This window comes from Pyxicephalus adspersus, chromosome 12 (genome assembly GCF_032062135.1).
Source record: "Pyxicephalus adspersus chromosome 12, UCB_Pads_2.0, whole genome shotgun sequence".
NCBI classification, from domain to species: Eukaryota; Metazoa; Chordata; class Amphibia; order Anura; family Pyxicephalidae; genus Pyxicephalus; species Pyxicephalus adspersus.
The window spans coordinates 25,520,055-25,546,483 of NC_092869.1; the positions used below are offsets into that span (position 1 = coordinate 25,520,055).

At 40.6% G+C, this 26,429-nt stretch overlaps 1 protein-coding gene across 3 annotated transcripts; it reads left to right on the forward strand.

The window, feature by feature from the left end:
* The first annotated feature begins 370 nt into the window (after positions 1–370).
* Positions 371–26,041, forward strand: LOC140342744 (ficolin-2-like). Of its 3 annotated transcripts, none has more exons than XM_072429109.1 (11): positions 371–546; positions 1,560–1,673; positions 3,357–3,401; positions 12,010–12,063; positions 16,797–16,829; positions 18,233–18,256; positions 23,085–23,209; positions 23,322–23,451; positions 23,529–23,663; positions 25,194–25,470; positions 25,737–26,041. In XM_072429109.1, exons 1-10 carry the CDS (start codon positions 465–467, stop codon positions 25,451–25,453), a joined length of 1,002 nt encoding a protein of 333 aa, XP_072285210.1. In that variant the 5' UTR covers positions 371–464; the 3' UTR covers positions 25,454–25,470; positions 25,737–26,041. The 3 variants fall into 3 exon arrangements, with proteins under 3 accessions (XP_072285210.1, XP_072285209.1, XP_072285207.1); XM_072429108.1 differs by having other exon boundaries at positions 25,791–26,041; XM_072429106.1 differs by lacking the exon at positions 25,737–26,041 and having other exon boundaries at positions 25,194–25,583.
* The last annotated feature ends 388 nt before the right edge of the window (positions 26,042–26,429 follow it).

The following is a 26,429-nucleotide window of genomic DNA, read 5'->3' on the forward strand; positions in this document are numbered from 1 at the left end:
ACCAATGCTTTCAGTTAGCCAAGCCAAAGCTTACACAGGCCTCAAACAGCACAATTTTGTTTAATGTGGCAGGGAAACAGTGTGCCCAGGAGAAGAGAAAGTAAGTATAAGTAACACAGACAGCAGACAATTAGGTGTTCCGGTTGATTTGCCCTACCAAGCAAATGGTATATGTATCAAGCAAGTGGTAAATTAATAAAAATATGTGCTCACTGTAAACACAGCATCGTTTGCCTTTAAGGCAGGCTACATTGCAACACAAATTCTCTGGAATTTGTTTTGTTTGGGAAACTTGCATAGATGGATACCAAAGTAAATATTGCTATAGCATTGTCCACCCCTTTTACTGTAACAGAGATAAGCCAGTGACCTCTCAATTACACTCCTAAGCAGGAGCTGACAGTCCATGATTTTATTTACTGGATGACTCCGATTTCAGATAAAGATCCAAAACAGACAGAATTATGAGGGTGTTCCACCATGAAGTTACACTATGGATCCTTTGGATAGCCACCACATTCTGTCTGATAGTAAAAGCCTGCTCAGGTCAGTAAATCCTGTGTCTATGCTCGCTCAACTGTCACATATCATTGTACTAGTACAGCTGTTCATAAAAGTTCCAGATATGTATGAAAGTTTCAAAGTTTCCTGAACCTGATAATGACTTTCTATAGCTTTGTTTCTGTACAAGGTGCTTTTCCCATGCAGGGAACATGAAAGATAATATCTTACAATAGCAACAATAAGTAAGCCAACATTTCTAATATATTGGAAAATGATAACGATTAAATGAAAATGATGTTTTTCTAATGAGGTTTTTTGTCTAAAAGGGGATAAAAATATTCCTTGCAACATACCAATAAAACTAATTTCGTTAAATTTCCACCACTGGCAAACTGACTTCACTGTAGAGCTTTGTAGATGTCCTCCGGTGAGCCTGCTTCAGCCTAAAACAGACTGCGCTTATCAACTGTACCGAAAATATAATAACAGTTTCAGAGATTGCACAAAAACTTTTTGTAGATAGTAATAATATAACTTTATAGTTAAGGAGATTAATGCCTATCTGATGAAATAATAATGATAGTGATAATAAGATGGTTTAGGATGCTACTAACTTAAAGCACCTGTAAACCCAATCACTAAAACACTTAACATGCAATTATAACATTTATTATTTAAAATTTGCAATTTACTTAAAAAATTAACCCATAACCCTGCCTCAAAGACACTTCATATTAAAGGGTGACAACACTCTATTCTTCTTTCCTGTTTTCCTACATTGTCACTCTGTAAAATACTCTTTCAAAGGAGTGTACATGTAGCTATGCAGATATAAATTGCACAGGCAAAGTTTACTGTTGTCACCTCAAGAAACCCAGAGGGAAATGACAAGCAACAGATGCTGGAGTGCATATTTAGTCAACTCAGATATTCTGTTGTCAGCCATTTTAGGGTAGAAAAAAAATAGTCTGTAATATTGTTCAATAGAAAAAAATAGTAAATAATCAAAATACTTAAAGGAATAGACACCATATATTATCCCTTTTCCCTTACAGATGTAAATGAAGTTACTGAGAGATGGAAAAACAGTATGAATCTGCTACGTGGATGTCCTGGGACTGACGGACCTATAGGACCTGATGGAAAACCTGGGGCTCAAGGAGAAATAGGTTGATGTCTGATTTTGGTATAGCTAGCTATAACATATTAATTGAAATCTAAGTCCTTTGGTGGACCAGCTCTAACAGTTTAAAGGGTTTGTCTACTCAGAGCTGATATTTGAGATTTTAGTAACTCTGGGTGTTAATATATCAATAGTGGCGCATATTTTTCTTCCAAATTTATATGATTATCAGAGTGGCTTCTTGCCAGAGCTGGATTTCTGGATAGGTAGCCCAGGCCAGGATTTAGTGCAGCATGGCTATTAGAAGGTGCACTCAGACCTTCCAAAGCACTGGCAGACATGAACAAACATATGGAGGTGCAGTGTGTGCAGCTAAACAAGAGCCCAGGACATCTTCAGCCAACAGAGGCCCCAAGCCAGGGTTGGGGTTCTAATTTTAGGTGTCTCCTAAAATAGTGCTACTGGAGTGGATGTGTACAAGGCGGCAGCGCCGTGGGATTGCAGTCTGTAACAACAACTCACTGTGTCCAAACCTTCATATTATTTAATTGGGAACTCCCAGGGCCACTTATAAATTTAGGGGCGCCACCCAGATGTTTCTTGCTATATAACTGTCATACTTTGCTACACTGTCCACTCCCCTTCTTTGATCCCAGTTTATCTGGAATGAGGATGTACATGTACATGTTAGTGGGAAGCACTAAAAAAAAAAAAAAATGTATCCCTATGGGATTACTACAACTATATGTATTAAAATGTTGACCTCTCCTGCTACACGTACCTGTCTGCTTCCCTTCCTTGATCCCAATTTCTTTGAATAATAATGTGAATGTGTAGAAAACCAAACATGTAGGTGCAAGTGGGGGACTCCTGTGGCTAACAACCCACCCTTTCATTACCATTCCATGTGAGTGGCCTTGTGGGTCTGCAATTTGCATGTTCAGTTTAGGGCTCCTGGTGGCACTTGCTTCAAAAATAATACCCCAAAGTTTTAAGAGATCCCTGTATTTTCACAAGTTAAACTTCTGACCCTGAATCTTAAATTTTTTAAAGCTAGGAGCCTGAAAATTTCAGATTGCTAGGACCAACTGTTTAGGAGACATGTAGGTTTGAGCACCATGGACCTGATTTATTAAAACTCAAGATTGCAGAAGAAAGACTTTCATAGGAGAACCTTGGTGATCCAGCAAATCTGGAATCTGATCCAGGAGGGAAAACATTTACAAAATAGCAAATTATTTTAAGATATCCATTGTAGGTTTGTTGGATCACCCATGATAGTCTATCTTCTCCAGGTTTTTACAAATCAGGTCTAATAGGTTTTATTACGGCAGAATATGACAAGCATCTATCAAACTGTGCTGAAGATGATGTCATTTCTGTCAATTCATTTGCCCGTCCAGATTTCCTTCTTGGGGTTGTGGTTCTGTGTTAGTCAGTGGATTGGGGTGGTGGTGAGGGGGGTGTGAAGGTAGGCAGTTCTTGAAAGTGGGTGAATTGTGGAGCGGGACAAATGTTCGGTTGGGTGGAGCATTTCGGCAGGACATGGCATGAAAGGCAGGGGGGACCAATTCTTCACAAGGGTCCCCTGTTAGCTAATTCTGCCACTGCTAACACCTAAAGGTGTCAGATCCCTGCTCTATTTACTTGCTTGAAACTTCATAATGAATTTAAAAAGTAATGGTTGGTAAAGTGCTATAGCAAATGACATATACTTTTCTATTTAAAGGAATTCCTGGATTGACTTCAGACAGTGGCATTAGAGGTGAAAAAGGTAAGCAAAAATCTACAATAGAGAAGCCTTAGCAATGTTAGTAAATAGAATTTACCTCTGTACAACAGTTTCCACATCATCATCTAACACACACTCCGGAGCTGGCTTCGGGGAATGCATTGTACTTCCCTGTATGGGTGCAGGCAGGGCCACATGTGTACAACAATGAGCTGACCTTCGGATGTGGCATGGGCACACAGATGCTGGGTAATAGATCTTTGAGCCACCTTACGTCTCGTCCTAGCACTGCCTTCTTGCAACCCCAATTACCCAGAGGCAAAATTTAGCTGTCCTAGTCCAAGGCCTTCATGTCTATGATACTTTTAATCTGTCTTGTCTGTTGATGGTGCTATTATCTCAGTTACCTGTTGGCAACTTTAATTTTGTCTGATACTCCTTTTCCTGCCTGTCTTCTTGACTGTGGTCTTTCTTTACCCTTAAATCAGTGTTGCCATCTGTCTGAAAATCAAAAACAACCCATGAAAAAGTAAACAAATTTAGTTCAGACATTCGCAATGTCTGTAATTTCCTTCTGACTTCCCCTAAAATTCCCCAAACACTGCAATAATTCCCAGGCTATTGCAAGAAAAACCCCTTTAATGTTATAAGATCAGACCATGCCGACACTTTGTTCTACAATCAGTAGCACACAGGTCCCAGAGTTTCTCCAGTGGGTGTTTGTGTGAAGGAGTTGGGCCTGATGTTTTCCCAAGAGTGGTGAGGTTGTTGGTGTCTAGAAAGTAATTTTTTATATATTTTTTTTAGGATGTCTAGAAAGTAATAGAATGTTTTGTGCTATCCTGATAATAGTAGACTGGTACTATGTGGGGTGATGGGCAGCTTGTTTAGCACCTCATGCTGACTAGTAGAAGGCTCCTGCTGGAAACAATTTGTGCAGATTATGGGGGCTGTTTATGAGCAGCTTGTTACTTTGAGAATGTGGAAAAAAGTGTGACCAGTCCCACACTATAGTTTCTCTTTTCTCTATTTACTTTTGGGTGCCCATAGTTATTTGGCCTTTTGTTCAATAAAATTAGATTGGCCAGCCTCGGATCTTCCATCTTAGCTGATGTTTGTGAAAAATGGCTTTATCGCTAAACCTGTAGGTTTCAGGGAGAACTAAACCTTCGCTATTTGGAGGAGTGGATTTGTTAATGGGTTTGGCAGTGCCTCCACCCAGGATTGGACCTCTGAGTGCAGAAGAGAAATTAACCAGTAATCTAAATGAGATGCGTTGGGAGCAGAGGGACTATGTTAGTTAACAGCATTAATATTCAACATACAGGATAAGCATATGAGCAAATAAATCCAACAGGAGTTATGGTGAAGTTCCATACACAGGCAGACCAAAGATACCTCCAGATAGAGATTGTAGCAAAGTTCATTTGTAGGGCCCCCTGAAGATGAGCTCAGATTTGGCATCAGCTGGAAGTCAGGATGATGGTGTTAAGGAGATCCTCCAACAGGCGCTGGAACAGCTTGAAAAGTAGCTTGTCCCTGAAGAAGTCAGTGGTGTGACACTGGAAGTCAGTGTCAGCATATCTACTCTGCCACTCAGGCCCTAAGGAGTCCCCATCCTGCTGCTGCAACCAGACCTCTAGCTCCCTGTGGGCTATCTGTTGCTTTTCCATGCAAAAAGCGGTACAATTTTTTTGCATGGAAATTTATTTTTTATTGTAGGCTGTATTTCTGTGGCATAGGTCACTGATTTTTAATACATTTAATAAACTTTAAAAAACAAAACACAAAAATCTGTTAAAAAAAATAAAAATAAAAAAAATATTTAAACATGTAATGTAACTGTAAAGTAGCAGATATAATATATATAATATAATTATATATATTATATGAATATTTCTTTGTATTGGACTCAATACAGCTATTTTGTATTGAATCTAATACAAAATTTTTTTAATTTACCACCGATCCTCCCGTCTGCACCTACGCATGTACTGACGTCACCGGGAAACCCTGTAGATCTCACCTCTGCATTTTGCAGCTGGGGATCGGAGGATCAGGATGTGTCCCCAGGACCTGTGGGGACCAGCAGAACACCGGGGGACAGCGACGGAGCAGGGTGTGTTTTTTTTTTTAGTTAAAAGCAACCCCGAATGTGACTCGGGATTACCACTTTTTGCATGTAAAATCCACCCTCGAGATTACCGCTAGGGTTAACCTTCTATTCTAATCTGTTCTGCGACCAGAGGAGACCATGTCTCCTGTATGGAGTTGCAGGCTCAGGGCGGTGGACGGGTTGTCTCTCTGAACACAACTCAGATCTCTGATGAGAGAGTCGGTGGGTTCTGGTATCATGACATCACTCTGGAGGAAGTTTCTTCCCCTTTGAGAGAGACATAGGCAGTGGTGTAGTATGGTGGGTGTGTTTACATAACAATGATGCGCACTCAGCTTTACAGCACTAGCTGTAAAGCTGAATTTCAAGCCATTCAGAAATACCCTGTAGCAGGTGACCAACACCACTACCATACTACAATCTACCTGTGCTGAGCTTACTACTCAGGTGTCCTCCCATAGCGAAATATTGGAGCGCCATGAAGCACAAATTGCATCACTCTTTTTGTTACATGATGATATAGAAAACTGCAACTGCCGGAACCACATTCGTATTAGGGGGCTGCCAGAATCTGTTTATAACTCAGAATTAGCCTCTGCAGTAAGCACTATTTTTAGGTTGCTGTGGATTTAAAAATTGACCATGTACACAGAACCCTGGGCCCACGCAGTAAGTAGACTCATTTGTGGAATTAATTTCCACCGCACTAAAGAGGTCATTATGAGAAAAGCTAGGGAGGTTGCTTCCATTTGCCTCCTTTGGTGCTCCTGGATTGTGATGCCTACTCCATACCAAAGTACCCAAGTACCATTTACCTTACCAGCAACACATCCACCTTCATCTCCTTCCTCTCTGGCGAAAGCTCCTGGTGCTTCTTCATCCACCTAAGGGATTTTGTCGGCGGTCCATGTCTCTTGAGTTTGTTGTTCATTTTTCTGGACATTGGAGACCGAATACAGTTCATCTGCTGTTTCCGGTTTTTGATAATATTTTGGGGATGTTTATTTTTCCACCTTCATTTTTTTTTTGGTTTTTCCTTTTTTCCTGTGTCTGGGTGACTGCCTTTGTTTTTGCACTGATGATCTACTTTGGATCCCTTTTACAAGCTTGAAGAACCACCTTCCCTCCTCTCCTTTTTCTTCTGTGATATGCACACAAGGGCATGAAGGGTTTACTCTTGTTTTCCAGAGTAGATTTTTCTGATGTAATTACTCCTACCCCTTGCGACCTGGACTGGTAATATAAAAGTATATTGTTGTTAAATAATCTGCGGTCCTCCAATGAATTTATCTTGCATAGCTGATGTGTTACTCTGTTATGTTCTCTGCCAGGGGGGTTTCTAGTTTTCTTGCTCATACAGGTATTAATGTTTTTGCTGCTGTTAGCCACTTTACAGTTTCAAAGGGTTTTTTACTTAATGAGAAATGTATTTCCCCATGTTTTAGGTATGTGGGGTTCCCTTGGAGTGGGACTGGATGGGTCCCGCTATCGGCTGACACTTCCCCCACATTGTCCTTAGTAGACAGATTTTTGGGATATTTTCCCTCTCCCATGTCCCCAAGCTAGGTTTCCACCCCGTGAACTAGCCCATCCCATCCGCTTGGTGAATATTTTTATCCCCTAGTCTAGTTTTTCCCTTTCCCCTGGGACCCCCTTAGTTCCCCCCCTTCTCCTCTCCCTTATCCAACCACACATAACGCACTTGAATTTGTAAATGTCTTTGCAATGTCCCCAAGCCCAACCCCTCAGGGTTAGTACCCTCCATGTGAAGGGCCTTAACAGCCCTAATAAACGATCACAGATACTATAAGCACAACACAAGGCTAGAGTCCTTATCCTCCTACTCATTTTCACACCAACAAATTCCCATCCATACGTAATTGGTATTATACCCCCTGGTACCGTAGTTCCAACCCTAAAGCCAAAACTAAAGGAGTATCTGTTGCATTTCACAAGTCTCTTTCTATTCAGGTAGTTGACTCCCTCAGCAATATCCAGGGTAGATACCTATTTTTACCTATTTAAGGTAGCCATTTGAGGCAGGATGTACACAAAAGCCTCCCTATACTCACCCAACTACCAACCAAGAGTGTTTTCCACCAAATGTTTAGATGCCCTTAAGGGATTTGCAGATGGAACTATTGTGGTGGAAGGCAACCTTAACTTTGCCCTCGACCCTCGCATAGACACTTCCTCAGGTAAAACCCCTATATCTTACTCTAAACTAAACTCATTTCATACTAAACTAAGTGAACTCAGGTTACTAGATGTTTGGCACACTTTGCATCCTACAACTAACGATTACACATTTTTTTCCAACACACACGGGGTGTACTCACGCATAGATTATCTGTTAGTCAGTCACCCTGCACTGGATTGGCACCCCATCTCCTCTGATACCTTTTTAGAATTAACTGCAGCCTGAACCCACCTTTTAGAGCAATATAATTTGACATATCAGCGTTACAGAGACCATTTTCGTAAAATGATATATAAATAAAGTGACAAATGCGGGAGACTGTTATCTAGGGAACTTCATCCACAAGCACCTATCACCTCTGCCCCATCAATCTGTGCAGCGCAGGGAGATTTAACATCTATCCCTCAAGATATACTGCAAATATTCCATAAATATTACATGGACCAAAATCAACTCCAACCGAACCCGGTCACACCTATTGCTCTTCAAAATTATATCGATGAGACACCTCTCCCATTATTAGACCCGGAGGTGGTGTCATTCTTAGAATCCCCCTTCACAGAGGAAGAGGTGGCATCGGCCATCAAATCCACCCTGGCAGGGAAAGGCCCTGGCCCGGATAGTTTTACACCTAAGTTCTACAAACTTCATACTCCTAATCTAGTCTCTTTTTTGACGAAGATGTTCTCCACTATTTCTGACGATACACCCTTTCCAGCACAAAGTTTAGAAGCCCAGGTTACAATACTTCCCAAACATGGAAAGGACCACACATTGTGCTCCAACTATAGACCTATTTCCCTTATCAACGTTCATGTTAAATTATTCTCCAAGATTATCGCCAATAGACTCACTAAACATTTGCCCTTTTTAATACATTATAACAAGGTAGGATTCATCCAGGGGCGGGAGCCAAGGGATAACACCCTCAAAACTATTCTCCTAATCCAGCATGCCAAGGCGTCCATGGTCCCCATGTGCCTTCCCACAGTCGACACTGAAAAGGCGTTCAACTGGGTCAGTTGGTCCTTTATGTATGCAGCCCTTCCTCAGGTGGGACTAGGTAATGGCATGATATCCAAGATAGCAGCTTCATACTCGTCACTGTCAGCCAGGGTACGGGTCAATGGTTCCTTGATTCTTTTCAGTTATTGAATGGTACTAGGCAGGGTTGCCCTTTATACCCCCTTGTTGTACACCCCGGTTATCTGGCTGTAGATTTAGGAAATATCCCAAATTAGATTAGAGGGGTTCAAGTGGGTGGGTGTCACTACAAATTATCTCTATATGCTGATGATCTCCTGCTATATATTGCAGTTAATTTGTTTAAATCCGAGGTACTCAATGTCTCTTTGAACACTGCACAGGAAGCTTCCATTAGTGTAAACACTTCCTTTAGAATCTGTAAAGAAGCAATTAATTACCTAGGCATATTTATTACCTCGGACCCCTCCAAACTGTTTTCCTATAACTACACCCAGTTCTGCAGTAAATTGCACTCGATCTACAGAAATATAATTCCTTACTCCTTTCTTGGTTCGTAAGGATCAATATGTTTAAAATGGATGTCCTGCCCCTGTCTCTTATACAGGTTATCTTCAATCTGTACCTGTTTTCCTGCCTACTGCATATCTACAGAAAATACATTCTCTTTTCAGGTCCTTTTTGTGAAAAGCTAGGCGTCCTCACATAGCTTCGTATTCTAGCAAAATCTAAGCAGATGTGTGGGGTGGGGGCCCCAGATATAATGCTATACTATAGGGCATCAGTACTGGTTCGATTGGTTGATTGGTTCTACAATAAGGAAAGGAAGAGTTGGGTCCTCCTAGAGGAATCCCTTTCCCCAGTAGATTTAAATTCCCTCCCTTAGATAGATTGCCAGCTCCTTGGCACAAATACGTATATACCCGGTCTCACGTCCAATCTTTTACAACTTTGGGACAATCTCATCAGAGGGGGAAAAATTTCTACATGGCCAGTCCCCATGACACCACTTTTTGACAATCCGGCCTTCCCCCAACAATGCATGAAGCAGATTTTCTAATCTGGTCAGCCTCGAAACACCGATACCTAGGTGATATTGTACACAATGGCCGTATTCCGCCCATGTCCTCCCTCCACCCACAGATAAGGAAAAGGATGTCCTCTTGGTTTGCATATAGGCAAATACACTAATACACATGTGACCCCACAGATATCTGTTGCTGGGAACTTGAATTGGGCACACCAGTAACAGCAGATGAGAGAAATCCTTTACTCTTACACACAAACTTACTCTCACCTGCAGAGCTCAAGAAACTAACTATAAGATCTTGTCCGGGTGGTACCTCTGCCCGGTGGATCACCACCGTATATCCCCAGCACACTCAGACAGATGTTGGCGTTGCCTTACCCAGAGAGGCCCCATGTTACATGTATGGTGGGAGTGTCCGGCCATCTGCCGTTTCTGGGAAACAATTATTAAGTTGTATAATGAATGTACGGGCTCTGATGTTTGCAATAGTTCCAAAGTGACTCTTCTGTTCATGATTCCAGGTTCCATTAAATCCACCAAACGTGATGTGCTTAGTCATTTTCTTACCACTGCCAGGGTTCTTATACCTAGGTATTGGAAGTAAGTGAGGATTCCATCTATTAACCCCCCTAGCGGTATTCCCGAGTGTGACTCGGGGTGGATTTTCTAGGCAAAAATAGGTATTCCCGAGTCACACTCGGGGTACCTTTTAACTAAAAAAAACCCAAATTACCTTGTTCTGTCGCTGTCCCCCAGCATCGTGCTGGTCCCCGTAGGTCCTGGGGACACGTCCTTCCTCCTGGAACTCTAGCCGTGAAGTGCAGAGACAATCTCCAAGCTCCCGGTTAGCTAGGTGCAGGCGCCGGTTCGTGCGGGAGGATTGGCGGGACATTCAAATCATTTTGTATTAGATTCAATACAAAATAGCTGTACTGAGTCCAAGACAAGGGAATATTCATATAATATACATATAATTATATTATATATTATATATGCTACTGTACACTTACAATACATGTTTAAATATTTTTTTTAGTTTATGTTTAAATAATGTTTTATTAATTAAGTTTATTATTAAATTAATAAATGTATTAAATATTGGTGAGCTTTGCCTAAGAATTATAGCCTACAATGAAAAATATATTTCCATGGAAAAAATTGTACTGCTTTTGCGTGGAAATTTGGACTGAATTAGACCGCTAGAGAGGTTAAGCAACAGATAGCCCACAGGGAGCTAGAGGTCTGGTTGCAGCAGCAGGATGGAGACTCCTTAGGGACTATGAGTAGATATGAGCTAAGAGTAGGTACACATCTGAGTAAATATGCTGACACTGAGTTCCAAAATTGTACTGCTTTTGCTTGGAAATTTGGACTGAATTAGACCACTAGGGAGGTTAAAGACTGGTTCACGGACGTTGAAAAAATCTGCTACATGGAACAATTAGTTGCAGAGGATGATGACAGGTTGGAACAGTTCAGGATGACTTGAATGGCCTGGGAATGGTTTAAAGATTCCCCTCAATTTTGTACTTACCTCATATAATTGGAGATGTATTTGTCTTCAGGTTTACAGGTTGTATGTGCATTGTACCCAGAGACATGAACCTGTCTCGTTTGTTTTAATTTATCTCCCCTCCCTTCCCCTACTCTCATTACCTGGGCTTGTTTGTTTGTTTGTGTTGTGTTAATTTGTATATGGGTACCGATTGTATTCTTATGTTGGCATCTCTGTGCTACTTTTCTGATATTTTTGGCACATAAGTGGAGTGGGGCAGGTGGCTCACTGCCCATGAATGAGTGTCAGGGGTACCATATGGTTATGATTATTCTTTTATTGTTTATGTTTCTGTATGCCATGATGTATGCCATGATTACAAGAATGGTTCATGTACCTTTGCCTGGTTACATTGTGTTGTTTTTTTTTCTATCTTGTCTTTTGTATGGTATTTTATTTGTTTAAAATCAATAAAACTATATTGCACAAAAATAATGTACATGTTTCGACTTACATACAAATTTAACTTAAGAACAAACCTACAGTCCCTATCCCTTTTGTAACCCGGGGACTACCTGTTTACATTTCTATAATTATGGGCAGAATAGGTTTCACGCGACTATTCAGTTATAGTGGCCTCTGGCACTACATAAATGCTGGGATAATGCAACTAGCCACCTGAGGCTCAGCTGGAGATTAACTATAGGTGACACATTCAGGCATGTATTTGGGTCTGACACCTATATAAGAAATGACACTTGGGCTGGGTATTACAGAGTGCCTCTAATGCTTTTTATGTCACCCATATTTTTTCTATTTTTGCAGGAGATCCAGGGGACATTGGTATTGATGGAGAAGATGGATCTATTGGGCTTCAAGGTAGGTTATATTATTGAAAATGTAATATCCATAAGAAAATCATCTATAAAAAAAAGGAAAAATAAACCTGTGGGCTTGAATTACATTCAGTAGTATTCATAGTTAAAGAGGAAGTAAACCCAAAACTAGCCCAAAACAATTAAATCACACTTACTTTCAATTCTGTAGAGTAGTCTATCTGTCGGGAGGTTTCTCCCATTGGGTCCTGCGTCCTCCCGGTATCTGTTTTTGGCCCGGCACGACATCTTCTTCTCTCTTCTCCCGTGTTCTTCTTCCTACGTCACCTGATCTCGCACTGCGCAAGATTGAGTGACGTAAATTGGGAAAAAACTTGCCAATGTCACTGCACATGCGTAAGATCGGCATTTTTTTACCTATTGATGAAAAGGCTCCATCTGCTCATGCCTGAGATGCTCGGGCCTCCCAGGATGGGTGACCTAGGAGGCTCTGAGCCCAGATTCAATCTAGATCTCCTTGGCGGTCGAGAATAAGGGAGGCTCTGAGCCCAGATTCAATCTTGATCTCCTAGGCGGTCGAAAATTAAGGGGGTGGTCCTGCATCCTTTAAAAAAAAAAAAAAAACTTAAAAAAAACACTAACACAATTTTTATTTAGGATAAAGAGGTTGTTTAATTTGGCAACGGATTTAATACTTGTGCATATTAATTGGCATCAGCTAATGTTCAGGATACTACCTTTGGTATTAGTGATTAGGAATGAGTGAAAAGGCCTCTGACAGTCTTGCAAACATTTCATCAAACTTCCGTGGAAGGAGCGTGGACCACATATGTAACTGACATCTAGAGCTAGGTGTAGTGCATCGTCGATGCCACCCTGAAGTGTGTAATACAGTTTCGGTGAATAGAGTACTGACAGGCAGCAGCAACAGCAGGAGGAGGAGGCGGTGGGTCTGAGAAGGAGCGTGGATGGCATTGGTAACTGGCATCTAGTGCTTAGTGTAGTGCATTATCAATGACACCCAATAGTGTGTAATACCATTTTTGTGAATTGAGTACTGGGCAGGCAGCAGCAGCAACAGCAGGAGGAGGAGGCGGTGGGCCCTGAGACGGAGCGTGGAATGCATTGGTAACTGACATCTAGAGCTGGGTGTAGTGCATCGTCAATGACACCCAGAAGTGTGTAATACAATTTTTGTAAATGGAGTACTGGGCAGGCGGCAGCAGCAACAGCAGGAGGAGGAGGCGGTGGAACCTGAGACGAAGCGTGGACGGCATTGGTAACTGGCATCTAGAACTGGGTGTAGTGCATCGTCAATGCCAACCCGAAGTGTGTAATGCAAATATAGGGAGTTTGTGAATAAACGTAGAAGGGCCAGACCAAGATGTTTTGTGCGCCAGCACTGTTGCTGTGGTCTGTGGTGCTGGAAGCTTTAGGAAGGTAGACGATATTGCTAGTTTGCATCATGAAGTTGATGACATGAATGCCAACCCTCAGTCTTACAATAGCTGAAACAAAAGGCAAAGGCAATGGTACCTATCAGTATGGCAGTACTGGAGGTTTTCATCTGCAGTTTGTTGGCCTCCTGGAAGCTGCAGAAATGTAAAGTAAATTGCTTGGTGGCACAATGGCAGGCATGACACTGGCGAAGAATGCCTCCCCTGGACGTTGCAATAACTAGCGGAAAAATTTAACCGAGGCAGGCTCAGCTGACAGGGTGTTTGGTGATAGGCAGCCACAGACTCAGCAAAGGAGCAGTGTGGGATCACAGAGGCATCATGGTTGGCCTAGTGAGTCCCTGTGTCAGTAGATCAGTGATCTCTGCAGTGGAGATATGATAGTTGTTAGTAACCCACCTTTTGTTCATTTTCAAAAAGGTGAGGCGAATAACATTTTCCGGCGACAGTGATGATCGGTTGTCTGTTACCACTCCGCTAGCGGCACTGAAGGTTCTTTGAGACTGAACTCTGGATGCCGGGCACGAAAAAAGCTTGATGGCATACTGTGCCAACTGCGGGCAGATTTCAAGCCCGTTGACCCAAAAATTAATGGCGTCACTACTGTCAGGACCGGCATCCTCCTGCTGTTGTCAACACCACCACCAACAGCCAGAAAAGAGCCAACGTAATCGTGCACCATGCACTTCATTCATTCTCGATGGTTATGCCCCTGCACTTCACTTGTTTGAGGTGGCTGTATCAGGTTTTGCCAGGCATCCAGAAAATCTGGGCTCATCCTCCTCCTGTCCCTCAATAGGCCCCAAAATATCTTCCTTCTCATCACCCACCTCCTCCTCCTAAACTGCAGCAGTTCCTGTTGTTCCATCACCCGCACAATGTCTGGGGCCTGACAGCACAAATGGGGGTTGGAAGGGTCCTATTCAGGAGCCCCAACATGGTCTCCCTCATCATCATCATTATCATCATCATCATAACCTCCTGATGATGGCCAGTGACCCTTCTTGCTCCTCCTGATACTGTCTGTGCGCTATGGAGTGTAACGTCACCCTCATCATCCTCCCCTATTTCTTCCCCTCTTCTCCCATCGCCACTTTCCATCAGGCCACACAGGGTATTATCAAGCAGAAAGATGATGGGAATTAAATCGTTCCAGTCTGACCGCTCCCGACTTACGTTTGTGGCCTGCTCAAAGGGGCCAGTACCTTGCACAGCATCTCCATCTGCAGCCACTGGTCACTGGTAAAATAGCTCAGTTGTGTGTACCAAGGGCCCCACTGCCTTCATGCACCATGCTGACCAAGTAATGATGGATGGCTAGCTTTTGCTCACACAGACGCTGGAGCATGTGCAGGGTGGAGTTCTATCTAGTCACAGTGTCACAAATCAGTCTATGCGGTGGAAGCCTCTGTTGGCGCTGGATCATGCTAAGTGCCCCAGCGGCAGTAGGGGAATGGCAAACATGGCTGCAGATGGAGCAAGCCTGTTCCAGTAAGTCCTGCAGTCCTGGGTACGTGCAGAGTAACTTCTGCACCATCAGGATCAGTACGTGCGCAAAGCAGGGCACATGTGTTATGGGGCCCATGCGCAGCACAGCCACAAGGTTGGCCCTGTTGTCACACACTACGTTGCCTGTTGTGAGCCGGGGGGTGGGGCTCAGCCAAGCCAAAAGGATTTGCCTGTAGAAGGAATGAAGGAGGAGGAGGGAGGACTGGGGTAGCCCATGCATTCCCACCACACCCCTCGGCGGGGCTTCCAGGTGCTGCAATGCCACTTGCAGACTACCGCCTCCAACGGTTTGCTGCTGCTGCTGTCCTACAGTGGCGGACTCCCGGGAAGTATGCCCCCTGCCAGATGCGGCAGGTTGCCCAATGCCATGCCTTCCCTTGCGTCTACTGCTCACTTTTACTTATTCGAGAAAAAATGCACCTGTACCAAACAGTTTCTTTGGTAAACAGCAAGTGGTATCAGAATTAAATATCTGTATTTTTTGAGAGAAATACAGAAAATTTTCTGGCTTTTTTGATAGATAGCAAGTGCTATCAGAATAAAATATCTGTATTTTTTTGAGAGAATAACAGAATTTTTTTAGGATTTTTTGATAGATAGTAAGTGGGATGAGAATAAAATATCTTTATTTTTTGAGAGAAATACAGACATTTTTCTGTTTTTTTTTTTAGTGCTATCAGAATAAAATATCTGTATTTTTTTGAGAGAATAACAGAATTTTTTTAGGATTTTTTGATAGATAGTAAGTGGGATGAGAATAAAATATCTTTATTTTTTGAGAGAAATACAGACATTTTTCTGTTTTTTTTTTTTTTATAGATAGCAAGTGTTATCTATCATAATTAAATATTTGTATTTTTCAGTCAATAAATCAATAAGTCAAATCAATAAATTTTTCAGTTTTTTTGATAGGTAGCAAGTGGGATCAGAATAAAATATCTGTATTTTTTTGAGAGAAATACAGACATTTTTTCTGTTTTTTTTTTATAGATAGCAAGTGCTATCAAATTGTTTTTTTTTTTTTTTTTTTTTGGAGAGTAGGACAGAAATGTTTCTGCCTTTTTTGCTAGATAGCAAGATGTAGCATCAAAAACTGCACAATCTGTATAGTTCAAGATATACAGAAGGCTCTAACCTGTCCCTGTCACAATGCACGTCTCTCCCTGCTTCTTTCTCTGACAGAACACAAGATGGAGTGATTAACCCCCTCCCTCCTTCCCTGTATATATATATATGCCTGTGCTCAGATCTCTCCTGATTGGGCTGCTGGGCCTTGGTGTGCATCCTGTGAGCAAATGATTGGCGCCCAGCTGCGCTATTTCCACTGTAAATGGTCGCTGTTCCCGCCCCCTGCCTTTTCCCTCGTTTGTTTTGCGAGATTACAAGGCCGTTGTCGCTTAAATGTTCGGTAAGCCAGAACGGCCCAATTCGCCGCGAGATTGAATTTACAAATCTCGCTTGCTCATCCCTATTAGTGATCCGATCAGCATGACATGTTTTGCACTAGCTATAGCCCAGCATGTCACATTTGGTACTTGATATGGCTCAGCAAGTCACCTTTATCAACAATTATTGTCCATGACACATCTTGCATGTGCTTATCATGCAAATTTTGTGATGGAAGTGTTCATGTTGCTTCCTGATATTACAAATATACCATTTAAAGACCATGAACAACTGACATTTTATTGGTTGCTTAATGTTTTTGCACTCTATATTGCTTTAAAAACAAGCCTTTATTTTAGGTTTTGGTTGGACTAAAGTAAATTCATTTTTTTACTCTTAATTTGGTACATTTGCTTTCCAACAGGGGAATCGGATGATGGTGCACAAGGCATTGCAGGTAATAATGCATGTATCACCTAAATGTTGCTAGGGTTCACTTAGTTGCATTCTGTTCCTGTTCATGCATGTTAGCCTAATCTAATATGAGATTTGTACTCTAGATTGCTAGGAGAGGTATATTAGCTGATTATATGTGTGTTCCGCCATCATCAGTCTGCATTGTGTGAGCAACCCCAGGCTGCACTGTGTGTGTCCAGTTTGCCTTTGGGAGACAGTCATTTCTTCTATTTGCTTCCTAAATAATATTATATGTTTTTTTATACAGTTAGGCTAGGTTCAGACCTACAGCAGGATCAAACAATCCTGTACTGAACTGTTCATGGCTGCCCCTATTTATTCTCTGTGGGGCTGCTGCAGGTAGACACTACATGTAGCATCTCAAGGATTACTGTCAAGAGGAAATAGTCTCTCCACTGCCAGTCTGAACATAGCCTCAGGAGCCTCTAATAAAAACAGTTGTAAGAAGGGGCAGCAAAAGCTAGCCAGCCAAGGTGAGGAAAAAGTACAAATCTGGCCCTGATCACAATAAGAACTACACAGATGCAGGACTTGTAGTCACAGGAAGAAGGTAGTCAGCAATTGTAAGACCTCAATCTTCTAACAGGGAAACATAAAAGGCAGAAGAGGATCACCAAGCATTGTGACTTTTTAATGAAGATAGTAGCAGTGGCTGCTTGTATACTTTTTCTAACAATAAATAATCAACTTCTAAGGAGGTAAGGTGATAAATTACTTTGTGCATACATTTTGGCTTGAGCTTCTACACTGTAGACAAGTTTTTTGTTTTCCTCTTCTGCAAAATGGAGGATATGAGTCTGCAAAACACCTGAAAAGTAGAAAAGAGCATGGTGGAAATTAAAATTCAAATACATTACATCCAGCATTTAAAAAAGGTATCTGTTAATTATACATTTCTATAGTTGTGGGCATAATATAGAAAGAAAGAAGATATACAAATTGCAATATATTTCTAATAAAGTCAGCTCTTTATGAAAAAAAAAATTACCTGTTAGGAAAGGGGTCAATACATATTTTCCTGACCTCACTGCTGACCTTCACTGTCTGGAAGAAGTATGCTGGCTAGTTGCCCATATGTCAGTAAAGGACACAGTAGTGATGGATAGATGACGCCAATAGATGATACCACAGTGTACAATGGGTTCTGGGCATCCAATGCACCCAGAAAAGTGTTAGAAGCAGAAGATTTTTTTTAACTAGTTCAGCTTTTCATCAGAGTAAAATTCTGCAGCAAAATGGACAATATGATTTAACCGTTTTCTTCATTTAATTTGGGATGGGCTTTATTGTAAGATCTGTGCTTTGGAGTATGGCAATCAAACAAGGCTATAAAAGACTCCTAAAAGATCTAAAAATTATGTTTTTTCTAATGATATTTTACAGGTGAAAGAGGAGATCCTGCTGATGGTAAGAAAAATGGAAAAATGCAAACATTATAATTCTCAGTCTTGGTGAGAGAGATCCTTCAACACTAACACAACATGTACAAATGCAAATAGGTATTGTTATCCTTTGTTTAAAACTTAACTATTAAACTGTACAATGGGGTTCATTCACTAAAGGAGTAGAGACTGTTTACAAAGTGTTTGATATCTCTACGAGTGATACCTATAATTACCTTTCCTTGGAAACCCTGAATGTGTGCTACTTTATCCGTTTCTTTTCAGTTTAAATTTCTTTCAACATGATTGGGTAATAGAGATGATATTTCAGTTTGCTGCAACTTTGGTTTGTGTGAAATTTACCTGTTAGCAGCTTGCCAACTTCATGAAGTAGTGAAATATAAAACAGATTAAGTGGTAGACAACCTTTTTATGTAAGGTAAAACCCTTGTCTGTGGCAGGGCAGAGAAATCGCATCCAGTATTCCACCCAACCCCACCGGTTTAACCACCTACAATTAACACACAACACCAATAGTGGTTAATGGCACATAGGCCTTTTATTACAAATTTAATTTAACTTTTTAAATAACAACCATATTAAAAAAAACAGAACATAAATTGAACGGTAATATAACACAACACTATCATAACATTTCCTAACCATACCCTGAACCTCTTTCTTCTTTAATTGCCGGTCCACTAGGGCTTTCGTTTACTGTCCCATACGGATGCGCCACCATGATATATATGCTCCCAGCCGCATCCTTACGCTAGCTCAGGAACAATATCAAAATGACTGGCAGCCCCACAAACATTTCAACCATGGCTTTTTCACCACCACATTCAGGAGAATATTATTTTTAATAATAATAATAATAAACAGGATATATATAGTACCAACATATTACACTGCCCTATTAAGTATTGTTTGCAAATGACAGACAGATGCAGACAATGACAGAGGAGGAGAGGACCCTGCCCCAAAGAGCTTACAATATAGAGGGTGGGGGAAGTAACACACAATAGGAGGGGAGTCAGGGCAGCTGAGCATGTAACAAGGTTATGAGGAAATCAGTAGTAGGTCATTGGGCCTAATTTATTAAAGCTCTCCAAGGCTAGAGAGGATACACTTACATCAGTGAAGCTGGGTGATTCAGCAAACCCGTAATGGATCTGATCCAGGATTGAAAACATTTGCTAACAAATACCAAAAAATCCATTCCAGGTTTGTTGGAGCACCCAAGTTCACTGTTGAAAGTGTATCCTCTCCAGCCTTGGGGAGCTTTAAAAAATCAGGCCCATTGGAAGAGCGAAGAGAGTGGCTAGGGGAGTATTTTTTTAACCAGGTCAAAAACATAAGTGGGAAAAGAACTGTGTAGGGATTTGAACACAAAGCACAGGAGCCTAAATTTGAATCTAATGTGAAATGAAAGCCAATGAAGAGAGCAACAAAGAGATGCCTCAGAAGATGAGACGTGGGAAGAATACACACCAACAATGGATCTCCCATACACTGATATCAATACCAAGGAGCAACTTCCCTCAAGAACCTCACCGCCATCTCAAACTACCTCCCCCAAACAAACTGGCAGCGGGTGGGAAAAGCTTTCCTACAAAACGATAACCTCCCATTAAAACCACACTTTTAAAACTTTTACCCCTCGTTTTCTTTACATCACCCAATCTCTTCCTATCACTACTGCAACTTAACTCCAACCTATCCTATTAACCTTTTACTTTCTGCTCCCTGTCCCCCTTTTCCTAGTCATACAAGCCTTCCACTATCTCTCCCTACGTTCCTTCGTTCCAGGATTGTCTCTTGTTTTCTAAAAACAAAAAAAGGTTGAATCCCAACAAAAGTTTTTGCCCTACCTAAAATTAAAACAAAAGATGGTAAATTTACTCCAAACCCAGAAAAAAATATTTTGAGGAATTGTACTCCACCCCTTATGGTAAGCAACATAATGCACCACAGGCTTCTCTTGAAACCTTTTTCAAAGATATTCAATTGCCCAAGCCTAGACATGTCCTTCATTAAGAAAAACCTATATTGGGGTAGGAAACCCTTAAAGCATTTAAATGTTTGAAGTCAAATAGCGCCCCTGGTCCGGATGGCTTCTCATATGTCTATTGTAAAACTTTTAGTTCACAGTTGATCCCGCATCTGGTTGAATAATATAATTATTTCTGAGAAGACAACTTCCTTTATCCGGAGGCTAAACGTGCCTTTATTAGTGTTATCCTGAAACCAGGAAAAGATACCTCTGATGTTACTAATTATAGGCCAATTTCTTTAATCAACTGTGATTTCAGATTGATGACAAAGATTATTTCACTTTGTTTAGCTTTTTTTTGGGAGCATATATCCATCCGGACTAGGTAGGATTTATGCTTTTCAGACAGGCCCTGGACCAAACAAAACATACAATAGATTTAATCTGTTTATTACATACTAATTGGGAGGGAGGTAACAAAAGAGAGGCATGCTTTTGTCTTTAGACTTGCAGAAATCTTTTGATAGTGTCTCTCGGTCATATATGTTTAAAGCTCTGTCTAATATTTTGTTGGGAGGTTTTCTTTCACCTAATATTAGCATCAAGAGGAGTATGGGGCAAGATTGCCCTCTATGCCCTCTCCTATTCGCCCTTGCCATGGAACTTTTAGGGACAGCTATTCGGACTAATCAAGATATAAAAGGAATTTGGTTTGGCCGACGACGTTCTGATGTATGTATCCTACCCTCATGTCACATTGCCGAACCTTTTTAAAACTTTAGATAAGTTCGCTGCTCTATCAGGTCTTCAGGTAAACTGATCTAAATCCCATGCTTTAAACATTAACATCCCTGCACATTATATTTCCCTGGTAAAGAGAATTTTGATTTAGGCTGGGAAGCTCAATCTCTCCAATATCTGGGAATACAATTAACCCCCACTCATCATTCTTTATTTCAAGCCAACTATACTCCTTTACTCAAGAAAAGGATGAAATGTTGCCTAGGATTTTATATTTATTCCGTACCCTCCCGTTTCAAGTGCCTACCTGGATTCTGTCAAAAATTCACCCTCCCGTTTCAAGTGCCTACCTGGATTCACTCCAAAGCAAAGTTATGAACTTTATCTGGGGAGGCAAGCAAAGTAGGATCCAGAGACGGACTATGTTGGCACCTCGTTCCCAATGGGTTATGGGGGTTCCTTCCTTTTCTCATTATTACCTGGCGGCACAAATTTCACAATTTTTACACTCCACATTACGTGGGATTAAATCGCAATGAGTTGATATGGCATCACTGATGTGGATCCCCAAGAAACTTAGACAGTATGGGGGATGTCCAACCTGAACACATTCCCTGTTGATCTGGGACAAGCATAGAACTAACCCAGATTTAGGTTCTCCACACACTCCTCTCACCCCCCTCTGGAATAATCCAGAGTTTACTTTGGGGAGAGATTTAAATAGATTTAGTGGGTGGTCCAATGAAGAGTTTGCAAGGCTCCATGATATGTTGGAAACATGTGATATGCTTAGTTTTGAGTATCTGATTAGTAAAAAAGAGCTTCCGAGTACTGAATACTTCCATTATATGCAACTCAGGTCCTTTGTCTACTCTAAAATTAGGCTGGTACCACGCCCCCTGCATTTTACAGCTTTTGAAATCCCCTGCAGAACGCTCGCTGACACTAAGGGAAAAATTTCAGTAATATATAGTATACTGATGTCGTCCCCATATAAACTGAGATATATGTGTTCTTGGGAGGAGGATTTGTGACTGTCACTCCCCAAGGAAGACTGGAGTGAATTGGTCTACTCTCTCAACTGTGCTTTGGTAGAGGCAAATTTTAAAGTTTGACTTTTGACTTGGTGGTATTTGATTCCAGAGAGGCTCCCTAAATATCATCCCTCAACATCCCCTCTATGTTTCAGAGGCTGTGATTCCAGATGGTCATTGGTACATATGTGGTGGTAATGCCCAGTGGCCCAAGCTTTCTTCCCTGATGTGTCTTGTTTGTTCCTGTCCTGTCTTGTTGTGTCTGTTGTGTTCATGTTTAATGTTGTTTTTAATATTTTTTTGTTCATAAATAAGGTGAAAATCTTGCAGCTCTCTTGCTGCAGCTCTTGTATCTGCCAGTGTTTCTCCCACTGTTTTCTTTTTATATATGCAACATTCTGAGAAGGGTGATAACTTGGTTTGCCTGTTCCTTTTTTTATTTGCACTGTTATTGTGATCTTCTGTAAATGTTTTTTTTATTTGATTGGTTTATGTTTTTTTTTTATTTGAAAAATTCTTAATAAACACAATTAAAATACATAAAGTGTGAATCTCCTTCCCTTCTGTCTCTGCGATTATAAAGACAGAATGGGAACGCAGAGCCTCCTGGGATACTCACAGCATATGCAGAAGGGGAGAAAAATGCCTATTTCATGCATGCCCAGTGGGATCAGCACTCTTTTTTCCCCTTTACAACAGGCTACATACCCTGATCTCACACCTAAACAGTGCGGGATTGGGTGATGTAGAAAGAAGCAGTAAGAAAAATGGCACGGGACCAATCCAGGAAAGCTCCGGAGGGATCTGCGCAGGTAAGTTCCACTTTAACAAGTAAGTTCCACAGTTTCCAGCAAGGTTGTCACCTTGCAAAATGATTTGTTAATGCTGGAATTCAGGGGCAATACCATTCCTAACAACTACCAGTCAATGGGCTTGCTGCCTGCTGTGTAGTTATTAACCACCTTGTCAGATTTAAATTGATCAATAAATACTACAACACATAAGACAGAACTGATAAAATAAAATAAGATGTAGTTCTACAATGTACATGAAAAATGTGGTAAACTCTGTCTGCTTTGCAGGTCCCAGAAACTGTAAGGATCTGATGGATTTAGGACTGACCCTTACAGGGTGGTATTACATATATCCAGATGGAAGTCCACTGAGAGTTATGTGTGATATGGAAACGGATGGTGGGGGATGGATTGTAAGTTTTAAGTCAGTATTGTGTAACCAGAACATAATGTGTATTCATATATTGTAATATGTGTTATCATGTATTGGAACAACATAGCAGATATGAATAATGCATTTTTTAGGTCTTCCAGAGACGCTGGGATGGCTCAGTTGACTTTTTTCGTGACTGGGAAAGCTATAAGAATGGGTTTGGGAATCAGTGGAGTGAATTCTGGTTGGGAAATGAGCATATTCACACCCTGACTGCCAAAGGTGAATTGTGTTAGATTAATACTTAGACTGAAATATAGTCAGTCAAAATTTTTTTTTAACAATGTTGTTTTCTACAGGTAATTTCCAGCTTCGAGTAGATCTTGCAGACTTTGACAACAATCACACATATGCCACCTATGATGGATTCTCACTTGGAGGTGAGGCAGAGGACTACACCCTCCATTTAAAACAGTACATCGAGGGTACCGCAGGTAACAGTTTTTAAAGACAAAATTCTAAAAATTCTATTTTTCATACTATTCCCTCTGTTTGTCCTAAAGACTAACAGTAATATCCAATCTGTTAGGTTTTAAACTGACCACATTCCAAATAGACATAGAAAGTTCTGGGGTGAAAGAGCACCGATTAATAATGGGACTTTAAAAGGCCACTCACTATCCATATAATAAAATCCACGTTATTATAAACAATTACAAAATATCATAAACAATGTACAAAATATCAAAAAATCCAGTAAAACACAGGACATAACAGCAGATCTCCTATTGGGGTGTCCAAAAGCTGAAAAAAACTTGAGGTAGGTATCAATAGGAATTTGGTTGAAATTCTTAAAAACTTTGATCATCTGTACCCAGTTTGTGACGCCCTTGTGATATAAAATGTAAGGTGTACCAGCTATATACCAGATATCTACCTCAAGTTTTTTCAGCTTTTGTTCAAGGTTGCTACATACCAAAACCTAGATCTCCACTCTCCTGAAGAAGCGGATATATCCACCAAACGTGTAGACATTTGAGTGGGTGCAACCTTTTGTAGGACACCCCAATAGGAGATCTGCTGTTATGTCCTGTTTTTTACTGGATTTTATGATTTTTGTACAATTTGAGTTGTTTATAATAAAGTGGGTTTTATTATATGTATATTATTACATATTATATTATATGTATAGCCATAATTATTTCAATAGCTGTTAGGTGTGCACACTCTTAGTGATCAAGACATGTATGATGAATAGTTTATAAGCACAGAAAAAACCATGGGAGAAACCCTCGGCAGGGTTTAGTTCATTCAAGAAGCAATCATTTTTTACATTTTCATTATAATTATTAGGATGTCCTTTCACTTCCTATTGGAATTTTTACCTTCGTTGAGTTCCATATATAATCCCAAAGTAGGAAACATTTTTGATCACACCAATCTCAAAACACAATCTACCCAATTATACCCCTATTGCCAGTGAAGCCAAACGCATTCCTGGTAAATTCAGCTAGTATTCAGCTATTCTTGACTGCCAGTCTAGGCGCTCCCAAATGTCTAGTTGGGTTGTTTTAAAAAATGTAGGGGTCTTCTATGTCTACAGGGGGTATGGAGTACCAGGATTAAACCTGATAGAGATATGTAGGTCGTATTTTTGTTTTAGACATGTAGGTTGTCTGCCTGCCATGCTAATTACTCTGGCTACAGAACAGAGTCATTGACCCAAAATATGATGATATGATTGTCAAGGTCAGTAACTGAGAAGTCAACATTTATGTCATTTGAGTCCCATCATGTTTTTAGAATTTGTCCTTCCCACTGGGGAGATCCAGCATGTTTATTTGTTCTGGTACTCTAGTAATGAACAATATAAAATGTAAAAGGAGCTTAATGGAAATTTCCAATATTTGTTTCTCTACCTAAGGATACCCTTGTACATCCAAAATATGTGTATAGGTACAATTTAGGAAACAGTTATAATGTAAACAGGTCGCAGACTGACCATCAATTTTTTCCTTGTTTAGGTGACTCGCTTTCTTACCACAATAAACAAAAGTTTTCTACCAAGGATAAGGACAGCCGTGGAAGCGATAAGGTCAACTGTGCAATTCTGTATTCCGCTGCCTGGTGGCACAAAGCTTGCTATGATTCCTCACTGAATGGGCTTTATCTTCAAGGAAGGCACAATCAAAATGGGGGGGTTGTCTGGGCCGCATTTAGAGGTCCCAAGTACTCACTTAAGTTTTCAGAGATGAAGTTTCGTCCGGTGGAGGAAGAAGATTGATAGTGTTTTTAAGTAAGGTATATAAACTTTTCCCTTTCCCATAACCTGATAATTCAATTTAGATTTTAAAGCTGGTCCTATATTTACAATTTGCTTCATGAATTATTTGTAATAAAATAATTCTCAAGTATATGCTGCTCTTATTTTTTATTATTATAATCTTTCTGGTTTTTAGACCACTCCACATTTTTTCCACTTTATTTTAGAAAAGTTTTCATACTAAAACTGTTTGAAATGAATTTTTCTTCCACCAATAAATTTAATTTACCTAAACGTGTTATAGAGAGAAGTCTGAGGAAACAGCAAACTTACCTGCCCCTTCACAATCTCTACACAGAGTTGTGCATGCTGGGGCTACTGAGACTGACTCGTTGAAGTCCCACAAGTTTCTGCCATCCTAGCCAATCAAGATGGCTAAAGATCAGACAAATGATGATAACTGGGTGAAGATGGTGGCACCTACAATGGAACAAGGGCAAGCAATTGGGATTTTGTTCCTCTTTCAGGGTATGACTTGTGTTGAGTGTACTTCCTTTGTGAATAAACAACATTTGAACCACAATAAATGTGAAAACATTAGAAAAAAAATTGCAAGGGGAAACATTAGAATCATAATTTAACTGAAACAAGGGGAAACAAGGCACCTGATGCAAAATACTTCCAGGCAGTGCAAACATCAGTGAAAGGCAATTGGTCATAATATGCTGACTATCACTTATTCAGAATTGCAAAAGCCCTGTGTTACATTGATGTTCTTCAGAACTCTCTATTTTGAAATACCTTTATATATGCCTAGAGTATTTGGGTGTATGCCATTTTCCATGCAATAGGTAAACTAAAAAGAAAGTTTCCACATTTTCTGGGAAGCAAAGTTGGCTAATAATTCTTTCTTTTTAAAATTTGTAGCAATATCCCAGTCTATAGATGAACCTTGACTTTTTATCGATAGATGGGGATATTGCTATAAATTAATCTA